Source organism: Stenella coeruleoalba (assembly GCF_951394435.1).
Source record: "Stenella coeruleoalba genome assembly, chromosome: 6".
NCBI classification, from domain to species: domain Eukaryota; kingdom Metazoa; phylum Chordata; class Mammalia; order Artiodactyla; family Delphinidae; genus Stenella; species Stenella coeruleoalba.
The window spans coordinates 67,319,409-67,342,445 of NC_137151.1; the positions used below are offsets into that span (position 1 = coordinate 67,319,409).

A 23,037-nucleotide genomic window follows, 5' to 3' on the forward strand; every position below is an offset into this window, starting at 1 on the left:
GTACCGCAAAAAAAAAAAAAAAAAAAAAAAAAAGAATCTGCCTGTCAATTCAGGGGGCATGGGTTTGAGCCCTGGTCTGGGAAGATCCCACATGCCACGGAGCAACTAAGTCTGTACACCACAACTACTGAGCCTGCGCTCTAGAGCCCATGAGCCACAACTACTGCAGCCTGCGCGCCTAGAGCCTGTGCTCCGCAACAAGAGAAGCCACCGCAATGAGAAGCCCGCACAACGCAACGAAGAGTAGCCCCTACTCACCGCAACTAGAGAAAAACGGGGCACAGCAACAATGACCCAACGCAGCCAAAAATAAATAAATAAAATAAATAAATTTATTTTAAAAAAAAGTATAAGGTGTAACAATGGATTATAATATAGCACAATACCAAAAGTTCATTGATATGGTTTCATATTCCATATTGCAACTAAGAAACTGCTGCTGCTGAGATTTAATGTAGTATCAAGAAAAATATGGGGGGGCTTCCCTGGTGGCACAGTGGTTAAGAATCCACCTGCCAGTGCAGGGGACACAGGTTCGGGCCCTGGTCCGGGAAGATCCCACATGCTGCGGAGCAACTAAGTCCATGTGCCACAACTACTTAGACTGCGCTCTAGAGCCTGTGAGCCACAACTAGTGAAGCAAGCCCGCGCACCTAGAGCCCGTGCTCTGCAACAAGAGAAGCCACCACAATTAGACCCCCATGCACCACAATGAAGAATAGCCCCTGCTTGCCGCAATTAGAGAAAGCCCGCGTGCAGCAACGAAGACCCAACACAGCCAAAAATAAAGAAATAAATATTTTTTAAAAAGGAAAGAAAAATATGGTGAATTCCCAGGTGGTCCAGTGGTTAGGACTCCTGCGCTTTCACTGCCGAGGGCCAGGGTTCAATCCCAGGTCAGGGAACTAAGATCCCACAAGATGTGGGGCACAACTAAAAAAAAAAGAAAAATATCTAAAATTATCTTAAGATGCTATTATAACACTCCTCTCTTTTACAAGTACATATCTGTGTGAGGCCAAGTTTCCTTCATATAATTCAACCTAAACAACATTACACAAAAGATTAAATGAAGAAGCACATGTGAGAATCCAGCTTTTTCCATTAAGCCAGACATTAGAGAGACTTACAAACATTTAAAACAATGCACTCCTTGCACTATATTTTTGGGGAGCAAATAGATATTTTCATGAAAATATGAATTTATGTTAACATGTAATGTTTATTATTGTTTTAAAATTAATTAATATTTTACTGTTCAGTTTCAATCTCTAATATTGAACATATCAATAGATATAATCCACATAAATAAAAGGTCTTTGGGGTCCTCAATGATTTAACAGTGTACAGGGGTTCTAAGACCAAAATGTTTGAAACTATTGCTCTAAAATAACATACAAAAAATAATCAAAAGATGTATAGCCAAAAAGCCAGTAGAGAAAAATAAAAGAACAGATGAGACAAAAAATAAACAGAAATATAACCAGATTGTATTAACTTACACTGCTACCAGGATACGGTGTTATCTTAAATTTCTCTCTCTCTTTTTCTTTCTTTTTTGGTGTTATTTTAGTAGCTCTAAAAAGGTACCAAATTGTTTTGATTTGTATTTCTTTTACTGTTGTATATTTTCCCATATGTTCACATGTACTTCCTTCTGGGTCAATCTTTTATGTCTGTTGCCAATTTATCCATATAACAAAAGGTTTTCATGCTTTTCTAACAATATAACAAATATTCAAATGTTAATCTTGATGTATGGCAGTGGAAAGTAATTTATATTTTCTATGTCTCTTAGTTTTTGTATTAGTAAAATAAATGTAATAGTTCTCAAAACAGTGTACAATTAAGACTATGTACTTTGAAATTATAATTATCCTATTTCATCAAATCTAGGATACCATTACTTTCTGTACCTTTCTTCTTTCTGTAAGAAAGAAAAAAACACTTCCAATTACAATTGTAAGATGCCATCAATTTTAAGAAATGCCATGACTTCACAGAGATGTTAATCGGTAAAAAAAAGGTCTCGGATAAAATATAGTTGTTATAGGTAAATCAGAGAATAATTGAAGTAACTTCAATTAAATCTTTTCTACTATTGACACTAATTTATATTTCTGAGTCCTGGCTTTCCACTTATCTTTTTTGGCCATAATAAATATTTCAGTTGATTATTTTTATTAGTAATTCAGTTTCTTACTTAGGAATGAATGACATACAAAAGACACACAGAAAGAACCAATGCCTTCCCACTTCTGCATACAAGAGATAGAGGTCACAGCTGCTGGAAAAAAAACAATATTTACTTCTCTCATTAGACATTTATTGACAACCTATAACTATTAGGCACCGGGCTGTGAACTGGGGACACGAAAATGAAGAAGATTTGGTAGAACCCAAAACTGTTAGGAAGACGAGGAGTTGTAATTGATTATTAAAGAACAAAGACTTTATCAGATAGACAGTAAGATGAGAATATGTACATGGGGGGCATTCTTTTAAAAAACTCAAAATTCAAATAATACTAATGCTTATAAAATACGAAGTTTCATCTCTACCCTACTTCTTATCCCCATGTCCATCCCTGAGATAAACAGTGTTATCAGTATGATGTGGACCTTTCCAGACATTTCTCTGTGTATATAAAAACAAAGATATGTATATACTGTAGCACATGTATAGAAATTCCTTAATAAAAATGAGGCCATACTAGAGATACTTTTCTGCAACTTGCTCTTTCTGTTTAATGACATACCATAGCCATCTCTTGATATCAATACACATGGATCTCTCTTATTTTTATTAACTGCTACATTGTTTCCCGATGTATGGATGTAACCATATTTTTTAATGGCTTTATTGAGGTATAACTGACATACCGCACATATTTAAAGTATATGATCTGATACATTTTGACAAATGTAATATGCGTGAAAACATCACCACAACCAAGTTAATGAATATATCCATTACTCTCAAGTTTTCTGGTGCACCTTTGTAATCCCTCCCTTCCACCCCTCCCCTTCTCGCCACACCCGCCTCCTGCTTCACTAACAACCACTGATCTGTTGTCGGCCTCTATAGATTAATTTGCATTTTCCAGTACAGTAAAAGTAAAGTACATACTCTTTATTTCTAGCTTCTTTCACTCAGCATAATTATTTTGAAATTCATTCATGTCGTTGTGTGTATCAATAGTTTCATTCCTTTTTTATTAGTAGTGTTCATTATATAGATATACCACAATTTGTTTATCCATTTACTTGTTGATGGACATTTGGGTTGTTGCCAAATTTGACTATTACACATAAAGCTATGAACAATCATGCAAAAGTCTTTGTATGCTTTCTTTTCTCTTGGATAAATATCTAGGAATGGAATGGCTGAATCATATAGAGGTTGTATGTTTAATTTTTTAAGAAACTGCCAAGCTGTTTTCCAAAGTGGTTGCACCATTTTATATTCCCACCAGCAGTGTATGAAAATTCCAGTTCCTCTACATCTTCACGAACAGTATTGGTACAGTATTTTGAATTTTAGCTGTTCTAATAAATGTTTGGTAGTATTTCACTGTGACTTTAATTTGCACTTCCCTAATGACTACTGATGTTTGAGCATCTTTTCGTATGCTTGTTATCAGTGTATCTTCTTAGGTGAAGTGTCTGTTCAATATTTTGCCCATTTTTATTGGGTTGTTTATCGAATTTTGAGAGCTTTTTATATATTCTGATTTTATTCTTTTATCAGTCATAAAAATAAGCAAAATATTGATATATGCAACAACATGCATAAACCTAAAAATAATGATCCTTAGTAAAAGAGGCCAGAAAAAAAAGAGTATATATTGTGATTCCCTTTACATAAAATATTGGAAAATGCAAACTAATCCATAGTGCATGCTATGTTCTTTCTCCCCTCCTTCCTTCTTTCCTCTCTGGTTTGTTGGCAGACAAATTCTCTTGACACCAAACCTTACTCAGGTTTATCTTTCTCTGCAAGCTTAGTTTGAAGGTTGGGTATTATGTATCCTCTGCACTTTTCTGTAATCTGAGGGTGTCAGAGGTGGGGGAGAAGGGGGAACTCCACTGGGTAGTTGGCAGCCTTTATTCTATGAGGGTCTGGGTCTGCTTTTTTTTTTTTTTTTTTTTGAGATTTATTAAGTCCTATCTATGCTAGGTTTCACTTATCTAGTTAGGATGTGTCCTATTCCTAAGGGGGTTTCCCTTGGGCTTTGGATAGTTTCAATTCAGCATGGAACTCTGGAAAATGGTGAGCCCCATGATTTTCCCTGCTCACTAAGACCTCAAATTTTTCTGTGATAGGTAAGAACATTTATTTTCAAGGGCTCTTTCTCAACATTTGCCAGGGCTGCCTAATGAGTATTAGTAATGATTTGTCAGCTGACCTTTCCCTAATACTGCTTCTGAGGGATAAAGATAGGGTTAGGAGCCACTCTGGGCCACACATGAATCTATAGTTTCTTTCCTTGGTCACTAATTGTCTATGTATGAACAGTATGAACTCTTGTAGTTGCTGTTGGCATAGTTTTTGCTTGCTTTTACTACTTCTTATTCATTTTGTTGGAGGAGGAATACTTTGTTTTTCAGATTCATTCCATCTTCTTTACCCGGAGGACTCAAGCTTATTAGTGAAACAGACTAGAGCTCCTTTAGAGCAGTGATCATCTGCTGTTCCTCTCTTGAGTACTGCTCTGAACCTAGCCCAGTGATGGGTACATGTCAATATAACAAAAATGCTAAGGAAAAAAGATATCATTTCATGTTCTATAATGGTTAACTCTACGTGTCCTGACAACAGAGCCTGATTAATTCTCCTAAAATACTTCTTTTGTCACACCATTTACCCAGTTTCAAAATGTGAAACCTCTCTTCCAAGTGGGCTGGTCTATTTGCTTGCTTTTGTACACGAAATATACCTCGTGTACAATGCAGATCTTTGCTCATGTCTAGAACAAAAGGGTTTTCACTATTTAAATCCTCCTCATCCTTAGAGCCCAGGTTAAATCCTACCTGCCTTATGAAATCTTATTGACTTTCTTACATCCCCATCTCAAAAATCTCTTCCTATTCTGAAGACTATTCCTATGGTCTTCACTGTCTTCACTGTATGACCCTGCATAGTCCTCTATACTGTTTATTTATTCATTGGTATATATCTCAACTCTCCATCTTATAATAATAACAAGAATGATGCCTTTTAGGGAGCTTACTACTACTAAGTGTTTTACATATTTATTTCCTTTAATACTCACAACACCTCATGAAAAAAACTTGCTCAAATTCCTCAAATTCTAACCCTGGAAAGGGGTAGAGTCAGGGCTTAAATTCAGATTTTTTGGGTTCTGAAGCCCATGTTTAGCTATGATATTTTTTAAATTTATTTTTTATTTATTTATTTTTTATAGCTATGATAGTAACTCTCAGTCTAGCTGTAAATTTCAAGTAGACATGAATTGGATCTCCTATTTCTCTACATTGATTCACTTATTCAAACAAACTTATTGGGTGCCTATAATATAGAGAATATAGCAATGAAACAGATATAAGCTAAGTTCTTCTCTGAAGAGTCATACAATCTAATAATGAAGATAAAACAGACACATAAGTAACTAAAGTACATGTTAGGAAATGGTAATAATAATAATACAGCTAATTCTTATGTGTTGCTTATTTATCATGTATATACAATTTATATTATAATATATATATACTAATTCAACCCTTACAAGAACTCTATGAGGTTAATATTACTATTATTATCCCATTTTAGAGATGAGGAAACTGAGGCACAAAGAGATTAAGTAACTTCCTAAAGTTAGACATGTAGACTGCCCCTTTTAACATCTAGATTGCCTCTCATGACAAATTACTGTATAAAGAAAATTCAGACTATATAGTAAGAAAGAATTCTTGATGCCTGAACTCTATCGGGATGCTGGAAACAGTCAGTTATTTAAATGGGTTATGTAATAGAAAGTCATGTTACAGGATATAGGTCTTGCCTTGGATCTACAGAGAATCACTTAGCTCAGTGCTTTTAAACTAAAGGTCATGACCCTTTCAGTGAGTCATGAAATCAATTTAGTTAGTCCATCTACATTTAAAAAGAGAAAAAAACAAAAATGGAGCAGAAAAGAACAAATGGAAACTCTGAGTGCATGTCTTACATGGTAAAACTGCATAGGAAACTTCTGTTCCTGTTTCATATATGTGCATGTGTTATACGTACAGGTACTGTTCCATGATGTAAACTGTTCTCCTTACTGTGGGTCATGCCAAAAAGCTTGAAAGCTGCTGGCCTAGCTGATTTAGTTATATGATAATACAAGTGCTTACTGCTTCCTTATAAATTTCGGGGGTCCCCTGAAAAGTTCCTATACACTTAAACCAGGAGCAGCGTGGAATAAGGAATGATTCTTCCAAGTAACCGTGTAATTTGCTCAATACAGACAGATGTCTGGGCCATGTCTCACAAGCACTCTGAATATAGTTTCATGTCAGTACCCCCCAAATTGATAAATGTACTAAGTATAACTAAAAGACTATAAGTGGAATACAAAATGATTTAGTCACTGTGGGAAAGTTTGGCGGTTCTGCAAAAAGTTAAATGTAGAATTACCACATGACCCCACAGTTCCATCCCTAGGTGACTCAAACAAGTACATGTACACACATGTTCACAGCAGCTCTGTTCACAAGAGCCAAAAGGTGGAAATAGCTTAAATGTCCATCAGTGAATGAGTGGATAAACCAACTGTGGTATATACATACAATGGAATACCATTCTGTCATAAAAATGAATCAAGTACCGATACATGCTACAATATGGATGGACCTCCAAGACTTTATGCTAAGGGAAAGAAGCCAGACACAGAAGATCACATATTGTATAATCTCATTTATACGAAATATGCAGAAGAGGTAATTCTCTAGAGATGAACACAGATTGGTGGTTGCCAGGGGCTGGGAACTGTAGCATGAGTGTAAGAGGCCTAATGGATAAGGGATTTTACTTTAGAGTTATGGAAATGTTTTGGAACGATGCTGGTTGCACAAAATCGTGAATGTAATTAATGCCACTGAACTGTTCACCTAAAATGGTTAATTTTATGTTATGTGAAATTCACTTAACTAAACTATTAAGAATTAAGAGCCTATAGGCAGATGTAAATACTAGTAATATCCAGAATCTGGAGGGCAAATATTACTCAGGATATAGAAACTGAAGAAAAACGGTATTTTTATTTTTTCTCAAAAAATTTTTAACAAGAGGTTCATGTATAGAGTAAATAGTTCTTATTAACTAAACTAGAGGCTAAAGGGAAAAATGAACTGTACACAATTCTGATCAACATCTCTGAGAGAAAACTGACATGTACTTGTTAAGAGACTTCTTAAAAATCAAAATTCAGCATGAGGAGACATTATTCTTAAATATAAAGGAGGAAATAAGGAAGGAAGTGAGAACTTTTAGACAGAACTTTGGACTTGAAGTAAGGAGAAAGTAAACCAGTCTTCTGGTTTTCAGTTTAATTTACTTATCTTCTCTTCAAGCAAAAAAATGGGGGGAACTGGGGTGGGGGACATGGGAAGGTGATGTGAAGCAACTACTTTCCTCTTCCCTTGGAGAAAATTATTATTTTTTTATTATTACAGTATGTATCTGTTTTGGAGAGAGTTCACTAGAGGTATCCTGCACAGGCAGGGTAACTTCTTTGGGGGTCTGCTATGGAGAAGGATGGCTGTAGAGATCAGATCAAGGTTTTTCAAACTCTGGTCAGCTGAACCCTAAAGGTCCTCTAGGCTGCTAGAGGGAGGGAGGGGTGGGAGAGGAAAAGGGAAGTGGAGCTGTCAATGCCCCAAGCCTCTATGACCACTTCACTTCACTCAGAGTAGGTTTGTTTTTACCTTTTAAATATTGGGATTCTATGTTAAGCCTTCACTTGGAAAAAAAATTCTACTAAAGTTTGAAACCATTGGACTGCATCAAGGATTCCTAAACCTGGTAGCTCAACAGAATTACTAAAAGAACTTTTTCAAATTACAAATTCCTGGGCCATACCTCAAGGGATTCTTGTGCAGCAGCCCTAAGCTAGCCCACAGTGTTTGAGAGGCACTGAACCAGATGACCCTTGCTTCCCTGAGAGCCTATGACAAAACAGAACTTAAATGGGCAGGCAGGAATCTTGGGCAAAAAAGCTAGTGATAGCAAATGGAAAAAGAAATGTAGACAACTAAATCACTAGAGTCTACTGACAAAAAACAACACAAAAAACCTGGCAAATGAGGAGCTTGCCTAGGACCAGAAGTTCCTCTGGAGGTTTAACTGTTTGACAATTATCTCACAACCTATTATAACTGTCCAAATTGGTGATGATAGTCAAAATGGTTTAACTTAGTAACTGTCCAAGAAAGTATAATGTCGGCCACACATGTAATTTAAAATTTTCTCGTAGCCATGATAAAAAAGTGAAAAGGAAATTAATTTTAATAAAATACTGTAATTCAACATATCCAAAATAATATCATTTTAACATTTACTGAATAATTAAGTACAAAAATTATTAATGATATACTTTACCTTTTACTTGTATTAAATCTTCAAAATGTTATATAGCACATCTGAATTCAGACTAACCAGGTTTCAAGTGCTCAAAAACCATATGTGGGTAGGGGCCACCATATTGTATAGTGCAGGACTAATTAATAAAGTCAATCTATTTACTTTTAAAATTGATATTCTGTTGCAATATAAACATAGAAAGTCCACGAATTACTTTCCCAGCCCTAGAGGTCCTGCTCCCAAGGCTAGTCAGATAACAATCTTGTCTGCAGATATTATACCCAACCTCACATCTTCAGCCCTGACTGCTCTCTCTTCCTAGCAGTGGAGTCTATGTTTTGGACATTTTTCTCAGGATGTCCCTCTCTGAAAACCTATTCAAAATATCTAAAATTAAATGCACCATCTTTATTCCAAAATAAAAAATCAATTTACCTCTTATTTTGTCTAATACCTATATCTGTTATGAGCACTCATATACAAGTCTTTATGTGGACATATATTTTCATTTATTCTGGTAAATACCTAGGAGTGGGTGGAATTGCTGTGTCATATGATAAGTGTATATTTAACTTTATAAGAAGTTAAATATATAAACACCTGTTTGACATAGAGAACAAACCAGTGGTTACCAGGGGGAGAGAGAAGAGGGAGGGGCAATATAGGGGTAGGGAATTAAGAGTTACAAACTATTATGTATAAAATAAGCTACAAGGATGAGAATATAGCCAATATTTTGTAACTATAAATGGAGTATAACCTTTAAAAATTGTGAATCACTATACTTTATACCTGTAACTTATATAATATTGTACATCAACTATACTTCAATTTAAAAAAAGAAGATAAAAACAAAACAAACAAACAAAAAAAAAGGGCTTCCCTGGTGGCGCAGTGGTTGAGAGTCCGCCTGCCAATGCAGGGGACATGGGTTCGTGCCCCGGTCTGGGAAGATCCCACATGCCGCGGAGCGGCTGGGCCCGTGAGCCATGGCTGCTGGGCCTGCACGTCCGGAGCCTGTGCTCCGCAACGGGAAAGGCCACAACAGTGAGAGGCCCGCATAATGCAAAAAAACACAAAAAACAAACAAACAAAACAAGAAGATAAACCACCTGTTTTTCTTCTATTATATTTAAAAAAAATCAATTTACCTCTTGATTTTCCTATTTCTATTAGTCATCTAGGATCAAACCTTCCAAGTCAAATGTTTCCTTTTCCTTTATTCTACAAAAGCACCAAGTTCTATTTTTTCTTCCCTTACAATCTCTCTCTCATTTTCCCTTTTCTGCTTCTAGTTCTACCTGCTGATCTATCCTTATACTGTTATACAAATACTTATACTTAATATACCATGTATAATGAATGCCATTTCTCTTTAGTGGCTCTGTAATACCTTTCACTTCAGGTGTGAATTTAAGACCACACACAATCTTGCTCCTACCCCACACCTGGTCTATTACCATTCCAACCTTATCATTTACCAATCTCCTAGAAGAGCCTTTATTTTCGGCAAACTATCCTGTTCTCCTGAATATGCCTTATACTTCCTCATCTAGGTGGATATGACTGTCTACCCACCTAGAATGCCCTTACTCCAGCTTTACCTATCTATTATTCCACAAATATTTATGTGTCAGGCACCATACTGGGTACTGGAGAAAGAATAAATATCTCAGTTTCTCCACTTAAACCTTCCTTTATATGGCTCTCGGGCACAGCCGCTCCGCGGCATGTGGGATTCTCCCAGACCGGGGCACGAACCCGTGTCCCCTGCATCGGCAGGTGGGCTCTCAACCACTGCGCCACCAGGGAAGCCCTTGAGTTGTTCTTATACAGACCTATGCCTTATAAGAACACTCTGGGCCCTTACAATTTGCTGCCTTGTATTCCTAATTATCAGTTTTCCCTATAAATACCCATCTATCTTCACAAATAAAGGGTGGATTTCTTAAAAGCATGAATTAAGGTCAAACCAATGTGTTCTCCCTGGTGCTCAGTAAGCAGCAGGTACTGAGTTCACATTTGCTGATTGATAAGTACTTGTAAAAGAGGCAAATGGAGGGCTCTACCTAGAAAAGAAGCCCCCTCAGTGATATGCTGCCAAATCAGGATCAGAGGTGAGCAGGGAGGGCCTGCAAGAACCCAAAGCTGAGGAAAGCACTTGGGAAACTTCACTTTTCTAATTCTCTTTGCAAAGAAATTCAGAATTGGTAACATTTAAGTTGGGATCAGTTACCCTTGCTTTTAACTTCAACAACATAAGTGCTCAATTTAAAAAATCCTTTTCTGGCACTAAATGAAAATAACACTGGTGATGCTTAATGTACATACATTATATCACACCTAAAAAGATAACTTACCGGGCTTCCCTGGTGGCGCAGTGGTTGAGAGTCCACCTGTCGATGCAGGGGACACGGGTTCGTGCCCTGGTCCGGGAAGATCCCACATGCCGCGGAGTGGCTGGGCCCGTGAGCCATGGCCGCTGAGCCTGCGCTCCGCAACGGGAGAGGCCACAACAGTAAGAGGCCCGTGTACCACAAAAAAAAAAAAAGATAACTTACCACATGTTGTGTTCAAAAACTTTGGCTGGATCAGTTAAAATCCTTGATCCCAGAGGGGCCACTGGGTGATAACTACTTCGGTATCTGTGAGGCATCTTTCTTATCCTTAGATGAGAAAAATAATTTCTCCAAATCACATTCATCCTCATCAGTACCTGGAAAGTTACAAACAGTTAATTAGTCAATATGGATTAAACGACATATTATTTATCTAAGAGCCAATAACTGGCCTAAAAGGTTTACAAGCTGAGAAAGGACATCAAAACTAAAAAATTTGAAATGAAAGATGGGCATGGTAGCTTCTTTCCTGAAGTATTTTTCAGGCCAAGAGAAGGAAAAAGAATATCTGGAGTGTCCAACATTGCCTGGCATTCTTTATAAGTCACAGCCTTGACCAACTTGGCTTTCTTTGGTATTTGCTTATATAATTTTTAGCACATGGCTAAAGCATGTAAGCCCAGAATCTGGATTTTGCATACTAAAAAGTTTTTTTAAGTGATTTTATTATTTTGTTTTGGGAATTCTATGCAAATGTATTTCTAGGGAATATTTGATGACCACTAGACCAAAAACTCAAGTATAGGAGCAGAATAAGAAAACAAATTTTAAAAATCTCATTCCCTAGGCTGGGCTGAATAATATGAATCTTGGTAAAATAACTATATTAAGATATGATCCCAACAGTTCTTAATTCTAACAACCCTGTATACATACATTTTAAAGAATAATCAGTAATGCATTTGCAAAACCGATTTCCCTGTACAAAACGCATGCTTAAATCCCAGCTCAAGAGGAGAATCATCATTTGATTAGCCAAATCTATCTCCATTTCTGGAGAATAACTTAAACATTTAAAGAGTATGTTATTTTAATTATGTACTGGCATATATGTCGGCTTAAAATCTTCATGGAAAAGTATAAAAAATAAGCTCTAAAGAGCTTATGTTTTCCAATAAGAATCCATTGTAATACCGCTTGGCATTTCACCCCCATTCAGTTGTTAATCGCAACATTCAGCCTAACGCTGTAAGCTGTCAGGTAGAAACGGATGATGAAAGGTGTGTATATATAATATGCATTAGAGACTATCCCAGGTGCTATCAGGCATAAAAATGACATGTATTGTACACCCTTTACCACCTTACTGAAAGTCAATGGGTTTTAAGACTATGAATTCCAAAACAAACTGCAGAATGTCAAAAACATCTCATTGTGCTTTTAAACATAAAATTCAAGATTTTCCTTTTGGGAAAAAAAGGCTTAGTTATACACACCAAAAAGACTGCAATGATTCCATTCAAATGTGACTAACAGTGATGAGAAATGAAACATTCAATAGCTAGTGCAGATCTCCTGTTTCTTATTTGTTTTTCCTTCTCCACTAAATGCAAGCTCTTTGGTGGAGGCAAATGAAATCAAATGCTCTGCCTACCACTACCTTTCCTCTGATGTGCCTTTGTTCTTTTCTCCTGTCACTGTTCCACATAAGACTAACAAAACCCTACTAGCACAATTATTTTTAGAGCTCTCTTTCTGCACTGAACATTATTCATAAAATCTTCCGTATGCTGAAGAGTAGAAATGGATTACACCTAGAAAAAGAGGCAATTCATGCTCAAAAGTATGAAATTATGTAAATGTTTTCCACCCAGGAAAGCCAAATCAAAATGAAATTTCAATCCTTCAAATAATCACGTGATACTTATCTATATCTACCTATATATATAAGAGGAAGAGAAGGGAAAAAAAGATGTTTCTCTCACTATAAATGCCCAAGAACATCTACAGACAGCTGGAGACAAAAAGGCATAACCAGATTGGATATTAGGCAATTCAGGAAAATGTCAGAGAAGTGTGTGCCTTGCAGACCGCTAGCCCATAGAAAAACACGGTATAGCCAGGGCCTATACATGTGGCAATTTGTCCAGCTTAGGCAGCTTTTTCTAATTAACCACACAAACATCTTTATTTCATTTATGTATTATCTACAACAGCCTTGCAATGCTCTTTATCTTTTATATTATATAAATATATAGTAAACTGTATAATAAACATAATATAGATACATAATACAACTACTTAACATAAATGCTTTCTCAAATAAATTGCAAACTTCTAAGGGCAGCACCAAGCTGCTTGTGAATTAATTGTTTGACTGACTACACAAAAATGGTACTTGTCTGACACAAATTTAATTGGAAGGAAGTTACTTCATATTTCCCAAGGTGGCTCCTTAGATCCCTGCAGTGTGGAAGAAGGAAGTGACCGAAGAGTTGACACTATACAGGCAGCTATCCAGTTATAGTCACTGCAACGATTAATAAATATGTGCTTTATGTTATGACTATCATGTTAGCTTAATGGTTACTAGGTCATGTTTCCATTTTGTGATGAGAAAAAAAGAGAAGGGCAGGGTCAGCTCCCAAAAGAATTCTGGTAGAGAAAATTGGTTTCTGCCACCAGAGAGTCCCACTCTCTTTAGGTACCCTCTATTAACTCTCTTTTGGCATACCCTAATTTGTTTGTTTGTTTTTTTTTTGGAATGCAAAGTTTATTTAAAACATCTTTATTGGAGTATAACTGCTTTACAATGGTGTGTTGGTTTCTGCTTTATAACCAAGTGAATCAGCTATACATATACATATATCCCCATATCTCCTCCCTCTTGCATCTCCCTCCCACCCTCTCTATACCACCCCTCTAGGTGGTCACAAAGCATCGAGCTGATCTCCCTGTGCTATGTGGCTGCTTCCCACTAGCTATCTATTTTACATTTGGTAGTGTATATATGTCCATGCCACTCTCTCACTTCATCCCAGCTTACCCTTCACCCTCTCCATGTCAAGTCCATTCTCTACATCTGCGTCTTTATTCCTGTCCTGCCGCTAGGTTCATCAGAACCTTTTTTTTTTAGATACCATATATACGTGTTAGCATACGGTATTTGTTTTTCTCTTTCTGACTTACTTCACTCTGTGTGACAGACTCTAGGTCCATCCACCTCACTACAAATAACTCAATTTCGTTTCTTCTTATGGTTGAGTAATATTCCATTGTATATATGTGCCACATCTTCTTTATCCATTCATCTGTCGATGGACACTTAGGTTGCTTCCATGTCCTGGCTATTGTAAACAGAGCTGCAATGAACATTGTGGTACATGACTCTTTTTGAATTATGGTTTTCTCAGGGTATATGCCCAGTAGTGGGATTGCTGGGTCGTATGGTAGTTCTATTTTTAGTTTTTTAAGGAACCTCCATGCTGTTCTCCATAGTGGCTGTATCAGTTTACATTCCCACCAACAGTGCAAGAGGGTTCCCTTTCCTCCACACCCTCTCCAGCATTTATTGTTTCTAGATTTTTTGACGATGGCCATTCTGACCGGTGTGAGGTGATACCTCACTGTAGTTTTGATTTGCATTTCTCTAATGATTAGTGATGTTGAGCATTCTTTCATGTGTTTGTTGGCAATCTGTATATCTTCTTTGGAGAAATGTCTATTTAGGTCTTTGGCATACCCTAATTTGAATACAAGTTTAATTAAGATATTATTTGCATAATGAAATTGTACGGATTAGTACTTTTATTTGAAATAACACAAAGAAGCATAGCTAAAAATATTCTATTCACCCAAAAGAAGGCAGGAAAGGAAGGAGGAGAAACCAAAGATCAGATGGAACCATTAGAAAACAAATACCAAGATGACATATTTAAATCCAACCATATCAGTAATTACATTAAGTGTAAATGGATTCCAGTTAAAAGACACAGGTTGCTAATTTGTATGAAAAAGCAATACTCAACCATATACAGGTCTCCCCCACTATCCGAAAGTAGAGGATTCCTGTGAAACCTTTTGTAAGCCAAAATGGCGTAAAGCAAAAAAGCAATTACCTTAGGACACATCTTGTTAACAAAATAAATCAAGATAAAGCACAGATGCTCAAAGCTATGGCGGCTTAATGCTGGGATGCTGAGTGTAGTTCCCAGGGAAGGAGCTTGGAGGTGCCGCTCTTGATGCTCAGGGTTTGCACCGCCTCTATAACAGCTCACTGCAAAACAAACACTGAAAGCTATTTTCGGTTTTCACCTTTTTTCGTAGAAGTGAAAATCCTCTTCAGATTTCTTTCATTTAGACCAATGTAGGTCTTTCATCAAAGTGAAGGAGGTAAAGCAAACTTTCAAAAAGCAGGGCATAACTGTATTGTCTATAAGAGAAGCACTTTAAAGATACAAATAGATTACAATTAAAAAAGAGATGGGACCTGGTAGCCCTACAAGCATTTGGTGTTAAACATAAACTCTGCGCAATGATGACTGGGATGGTAAAAGAGCAGGACAAATATTTGAGCAGGAGAGCAGTCCTTTCTCGATTCCTTCCGGTGAGCAGGGGTTGCTGCTGACATTTCTTCTTATCTGAGGTGGTGGGATCTAGGTCTTTCCAGATCTTTCCAGTTCACCTCCAGTGTTTTAATTGCTCTGGAGATACAACGGAGCAATAAACTTGGGAAGCTGCCCTTTACACCTGCTGGCATTTGAGGGTATAGGAGTGAGTTAAAGGGTCAGGAATCAGAAATTACACTTATTTAATGAAGCAACTTAGTAGCTCCACTTTTTTGTCTTTCATAATTCACATATTCAGTTGTGAAATCTGACATACATACAGACAAGTGCATAAAACACAGATGTTTAATAAACAGTCGTAAAAGAAGCAGCCCTTCAGCGTACTTGTGCTCAGCAGCCCCTGCTCCCACCTCAGACAAAAGCCCCCGCCCTGCCTGGTGCTCATTTCCTTCCTTGTGTGTCCCCAGTTTTGCCATCTACTGATGCATTCCTAAACAACACTGTTTAATTTTGCCTATTTTTGAACCTTATATAAATGGCGATCCTACTATATATCTTCTGGGTCTTCTTGGGCTCTGTAGTACATTGAAAAAAAAGAAAACAAAAAGAGATACCATGCAAACACTGCATGAAAAAAACTAATGGAGGTATAATAATAGACAAAATAGACTTTTAAAAAGACTATTACATTTAATAATGATGAGCCAATTCATCAAGACATAAAAATCCTAAATGTACATGTACCTAATACCAGAGCTTCAAAATACACGAAGCAAAAATAGAATCTTTTAAAAGGAAAAATTAACAAATTCACGGCAATACTTGGAGATTTTAATAGCCCTCTCTCAGTAATAAACAGAACAACACTCAGAAATGAACTATCAAAAAATCAATAAGGACACAGGAGTTTTGAACATTATCAACTTGACCTGAATGACATTTATAGAAAGAGCAATATACCTAATAACAGCAGAATACACATTTCTTCAACTGATCATGAACCATTTGCCAAGGCAGACCACATATGCTGAGCTATAAGACAAGTCTTAATAAATTCCAAAGTATTCAAATCATACAGAGTATGTTTTCTGACCACAATAGCAATATTAAATGTTAATATTTTTGATGAATTGACTCATTAATAAATGCCCCTCCTTATTTCTAGTAATAGTCATTTTTTGGAAGTAAATTTTATGTATATTTTACCACAATAAAAAAACAAACCAAAAAACCTTCCTACAAAGAAAACTGGAGGCCCTGATGACTTCACTAGTGACTATCAAGTGTTTAAGGAGGAAATAACACCAATCTTACACAGACTCTTTCAGAAAATAGGGGAGAGAACACTTCTCAATTTGTTTTATGAGGCCAGCATAACGTGGAAAAGTAGTACAACTGTATGAAATAAAGGTCTGAATATTGGCCACATTATTACAATGCAGTTTTCCCACAGACTTAGGGCTTCTCATTATAGTTCCTAGTTATCAGGTGTTTGTCAGGAATAAAACTTGCAGATATCCAAAAGAGGGAAGCCTGGTAAGAGTTTTCTAGGCATGTCTTGGTGTGCTTTAATTGCTAAGGCAGTTTGAGTTACAACAGTCCAGAGCAGAGAAATACGAAGGCAACAAGAACTTCCACAAATCCTTGTTAGGTGTCTGAGTTTTAATTTACTGTTGGAAGCACCTTAAAAGGTTTGTGGTCCTGATGCTTCACTTAACTTAGCTCAAACTGATTCTGCCATATCAAATTCTAGTCCATATAATCAAGTGGTATTTCTTTTACTTACTTTGCCTATAGGTTCTCACTTTCAGCTCACCATCCTACGGTGGTTCTTCCTCTCAAGTCCTATCAAGGTCAAAATGAAACAGAAGGAGCATGGCTTTAGGGCCATGGTCCTCTGATATCTCAACACCAAGACTCAGTCATGAATAGTCAGTTGGCTAAAGCAATCACTGAGGAACAGATCCAGAAAGGAACTGAAGCTCATATGGGTATCAGAGTGAGAGAATTTCATTATCAATAGCATTTATTATGCTATAACTACATTGGTATGCCATGAAGAGCTGACAGACTTCCTGCCAGCTCTCAGATGTAGGTAAGTGTGTGCCCATTTTAGAATACAAGGAAACAAACAAATGTATAAAATGACTTGGGTTCCACATATATATCGTATGACAAGCCAAGGAGAAGGTGGTTTTAACACTCACAAGTTTTCTGAGCTTACCACTAACACCACATTATGCTTGTAGCAAAAGCAGTAGCCTTGGTGTAGAAGGATGACTTGTAGGGAAGAGATCTCTGCCCTACCTCCAAATTTTGGCTAAATGTTTTGCTTTCCACTAAAATGTGGCCCTTTTCACAATGACTCACAGCCCTTACCATACCATACCAACAAAACTATATCATATTCTTCTGAAACAGGTAAGATGTATATAGGATATTTCATGTTTTAAGTAACTGCAAATGTTATTTTTGTAGAGTAATTGTTTTAACAACTTCTTAAATAAAAGGGATAATTTTAGTAAAAGGAAATACTGCATGCCATACATTGCAATTTGAAAAAATCTTTGAGGAAGTAAATCACCAATCCCAATTTATTTTTCATATAAATATTAATATTTTAAAAAGTTAAGTATTTACCATGTTTGAGGCCCTGTTCTAAGCACTTTACATGTATTATCTTATTTAACCTCTATTTCCCTACCAAGGGGTCCTATTTTTATACCCATATTACATAGGAAAACCTCACAGAGAATGAAGTAAAGTAACATGCTTAAAGTTACCCGACCAATAACTAATGGGGCTTCAACTTGACCCAAAGCAGTTGAACGGGAGAGCCTATGCTCTACCTTTTTTTAAAAACATCTTTGTTATGCACATATATACAATTTGCGCCCTACCTTTGTACACCACACATACAAGAAAGATCACAGTATTGACTCCCCAGTCTTTACTGGGGTTGCTAATTTGTTGTATTTGATTTAAGGAAGCCCAGAATTTCTTCCCTCCCTTCATCTTTCTCAATTCTGTTTTTTTCTCTTGGGCCTTAATCAAACAGCAAGCAATGCCACTGGGAGACACCAGTCCCCAGATGTAGGGCAGCACAGTCATTCTCTTTTTCAGTACTCAAATCTCAAGGTACAGGCAAAGTGCTCTCGCATAACCTAAATAACATAACATTTTAACACCCTGTTCTTTTCACTGGTCTTTTACTTTTACTCAATTGAGGAGTAGAGGCAAAGAAGGACTTCTTTCCCTTACTATTTAAGCTTGAGCCTAAGACTGCTTCCTCACATCTCAATACTATTGGAAGGGCACCAAAGAACTAGAGCAAATAGTACTGTTGTTTGTGTGAATCTGTAATGATTATCCTTGGAGCACTTCGCTGGCTCTGAGCTGCCTCCCTAAGAATGATTCCCAGTTGTCTCAGCTCACTGAAATCTCAGAGAAAGAAACTGCCGTTAATCATACACTAAATGCCTGCCCTTTGCTTAAAAGTTAACTTCCCTTGGATGTTTCCTGGGTTCTGAGCATCCTTTAAATGAGTAAATTAGTGAGACATTCATGTTTTTACCTTTGTAACTGTTTAGCTTTCCTTCTCTGGCTGGGAAGCTGGTACAAAGGTTTCATTCAGAGGAACAAACAACATCTAGATAAAGCTGCACTAACATTACCTGAGAGGCTACCATTAATGAGAGCAAATTAAAGTGCTATTGTTGTACTGTTTTGAATAGTGAAAGCCACAGGTAAGAAACACTTAAGTATCAACTACAGGCGTGAAAACTGAAGCTTCAATTAACTCTGTCAATTTCACAGAACTCTAAGGGTGACCATCTGTGAGGCAAAGAGCTCAGGCAACTGGTACATCTTGTTTTAATCTTTCTTTGGATGATTATAATTTCAGAGAATAAATAAGGTTATTAGCAAGAACAGAACAACAACAATAATTACAGTAAGTATTTGCAGAGCACTTTGATCACACTATCATGTCAGTCACTCTGCAGCTTCAAAATGGGAATCTCGTGCTGTGTTTGCTCTCTAAGACCACCCTTAAAGGTGTCACCATGCACTCACACACACAAGAAGTTACTGGGACTCACACGTTATATGAAGGATTTCATGTAAACCCATCTCAAAGCTGCCTTAAACCTGAATATCTGAAGGGTATTCTAATTGCTCTGGAAGTTGTCTCCAAAAACATGCTGGACCAGAATGAAATCTGTTTTAACTCATTCACCTGCCATTTCACATTTGTGCGCACTACAGTAACTTCTGGAAGTAGTAATCAGATTTGGTGGGCTGAGAAAAGGTATTAAGTTACATGCATGCTTTATGTGTTACCAGTCCTTACAAATTCTAGTAAAAAACTCTCATGAATGAAGTTAATGGAGTTCTACACTTAATGAGACTTCTGCTTCCTGATTCATTGCAAATGGCCTTAACCCTAGGTACTCTAGATGGCAGGAGATGCTTGCACCTGTATGCAGGATTTACCCAGTCATGTTTGGACTAATGTATCAATAAGGCTGTCCTGGCACAAAATGAAATATTATAAAGAATTCAAGTTATAAATGAATGTTATATATAAAAACCTTCGGGGGGCTTCCCTGGTGGCGCAGTGGTTAAGAATCTGCCTGCCAAAGCAGGGGACACAGGTTCGGGTCCTGGTCTGGGAAGATCCCACATGCCGCGGAGCAACTAAGCCCGTGCGCCACAACTACTGAGCCTGCACTCTAGAGCCCGCGAGCCACAACTACTGAGCCCATGTGCCATAACTACTGAAGCCCGCGCACGCCTAGAGCCCATGCTCTGCAACGAGAAGCTACTGCAAAGAGAAGCTTGTGCACCTCAACGAAGAGTATCCCCCTCTCGCCACAACTAGAGAAAGTCCACGCGCAGCAACAAAGACCCAACACAGCCAAAAATAAATAAATAAAATAAATAAATTATAAAAAAATCTTAGGGAAAAAAAAAAACTTGGGGACTTCCCTGGTGGCACAGTGGTTAAGAATACGCCTGCCTATGCAGGGGACACGGGTTCGATCCCTGTCCAGGAAGATCCCACACGCCACGGAGCAACTAAGCCCGTGAGCCACAACTACTGAGCCTGCGCTCTAGAGCCCGCGTGCCACAGCTACTGAGCCCACGTGCCATAGATACTTAAGCCTGCGTGTCTAGAGCCTGTGCTCTGCAACAAGAAAAGCCATTGCAATGAGAAGCCCGCACACTGCAATGAAGAGTAGCCCCCGCTCTCTGCAACTAGAGAAAGCCTGTGAGCAGCAACAAAGACCCAACACAGCCATAAATAAATAAGTAAATAAATAAACAAATTTATAAAAAAAAAAAAAAGGAATCCGCCTGCCAATGCAGGGGACACAGGTTTGAGCCCTGGTCTGGGAAGATCCCACAAGCCGTGGAGCAACTAAGCCCATGCACCACAAGTACTGAGCCTGTGCTCTAGAGCCTACGAGCCACAACTACTGAGCCCGCATGCCACAACTACTGAAGCCTGCGCACCTAGAGCCTGTGCTCCACAACAAGAGAAGCCACCACATGAGAAGTCCATGCACCGCAATGAAGAGTAGCCCCCTCTCGCCGCAACTAGAGAAAGCCCGCACGCAGCAATGAAGACCCAATGCAGCCAAAAATAAAAATAATTAAAAAAAAAAAAACTCGAAACAGAACATTAATGAATAAAAGCATCCAAATGAATGTATTTCCATAAATTCAAAAGAATGTGGGATTTAGGTAGGCAGAAATTATAGAACTGTGTAAATTCTATTTTAAAGAACTACAATTAGTTATAACTTGCAAAAAATCAAGGCAAACTGCACCATGGTCTATCAGGTAAAAATCTGACTGTCACATCACAGAAGGTATGACACAGAAAAGGCACCAGGGAATGGAAAGTAAAATTCACAAGAATGTTACAATTTCCACATGAAAACAGACAAGTCGAAAGTTTCCAGGGAGCAATACAGAATGCTAGGAATATAGAGTGGGTAGTCAGAGTATGTTAGATTTCTCATTAGGTACATTTGTGTTGCTCCCACTGAGATCAAGCCTTTTCTCCTCTTGTCTTAAAGAGTCTTCTTGGCCTGGTCTTCTGTCTACCCTCAGGCCTTTTATCCAACAGGAAACAGATTCCTGACCTCCCTGTGGCCTTGTGATTACTTGGAGCTTAATTCCAACATCTTGGCCTTATTGAAAAGATTAGCCTTCCTAAAAATACACCTTCCCATCTTCTCTTGCAGTTGGAGGAGCCATGTGACCATGTTCTAGATGACAGAAGTCTGTTAACGGGCAAAAGTCTTTGCCTCCATACAGAAGGGAAAGGGGCTGGAGGATGGCTTGCTGACACCCTCACTCTGCCTTTTTCCTGAATAAAGGAAAGTGATGCTGTGTACAGGGGAGGGAAAGGGCCTGGTTCTTGACAGTATCATTGAACAGGTAAACCAATGATAGTTACCACTTTCCTCTGGATTTCCTGCTAGATGAGAAAAATAAATCCTTATATATTTTAGCCACTATTAGGTTTTCTGTAATTTTCACCCAAGAGGATTCTAACATAACATCCATTACTATTGAATTCTAGGAATCCAGGGACAAATCTATTTGGTTCCTGCCCTCAAGAACCTTATCACCAGGGCTTCCCTGGTGACGCAGTGGTTAAGAATCCGCCTGCCAATGCAGGGGACACCCGTTCAAGCGCTGGTCCACGAAGATCCCACATGCTGTGGAGCAACTAAGCCTGTGAGCCACAACTACTGAGCCTGCGCTCTAGAGCCTGCGAGCCACAGCTACTGAAGCCCGCGCACCTAAAGCCCATGCTCTGCAGTAAGAGAAGCCACTGCAACGAGAAGCCCGCGCACTGCAACAAAGAGTAGCCCCTGCTCACCGCAACTAGAGAAAGCCCACATGCAGCAACAAAGACCCAATGCAGCCAAAAAGAAATAAATTAAAAAAAAAAAAAAAAAGAAACTTACCACCAAGTGAAGAAGAATGAGATGCAAACAGAGTCCTGATAAATGTGTAATAGAGGTGGGAATAAAGTGCTATTAAAGTACAGAGGCATTAGTGATTAAGTCTCTTGGTTGTGGCTAGGGAAAGCTTCCTGGTGAAGGCAACATCTGTGCTGGGTCTAGAAGAGTGAGTGGCAATATTCCAAGGAGATAAGGGTAAAAACCAGGGTACCCCAGACAGAGGGACTAGCACAAATAAAGACAAAGAAGTGTGAAAACATATGGTATATTCAGGGAAGCAAAAGTAATTTGAAGAAAGATGCTAAGTAACTTTGGAAATGAGTAGAGTCTGTAAGACTAAGGGCAGTAAGAATTGTAATAAGCACTGTGCTTTAGTTGATAAAGGGTTAACCATTCTGAAGTCACTATACAAATACACTGGAATTGAACAATTAAGAAGCAGATGGTGGGAATCAGGTTTCTCATCAGGAGTGGAAGGTTATGGATAAGTGAGGGGAGAAGGCTAGAATAATTCATATGGTAATGAATTAGAATTGGAGTCATCAGTATGAACTCATATTT

The 23,037-nt window shown here is 37.9% G+C and overlaps 1 protein-coding gene across 3 annotated transcripts in view; it reads right to left on the reverse strand.

Annotated features, from left to right (window-relative positions):
* Positions 1-23,037, reverse strand: part of METTL8 (methyltransferase 8, tRNA N3-cytidine) — an 83,727-nt gene that overhangs the window by 37,433 nt on the left and 23,257 nt on the right. For 2 of the 3 annotated variants that reach the window (XR_013828762.1, XM_079924486.1), the window contains exons 2-3: positions 15,044-15,201; positions 11,148-11,302 (exon numbers count right to left, since the gene is read on the reverse strand). Coding sequence is in view for 2 of the 3 variants with exons in the window: in XM_079924486.1 (XP_079780612.1) it covers positions 11,148-11,302; positions 15,044-15,055 (167 nt within the window). In the remaining variant the exon portion in view is untranslated. The remainder of the gene's footprint in view (positions 1-11,147; positions 11,303-15,043; positions 15,202-23,037) is intronic. The other variant, XM_079924487.1, reaches the window with a different exon arrangement.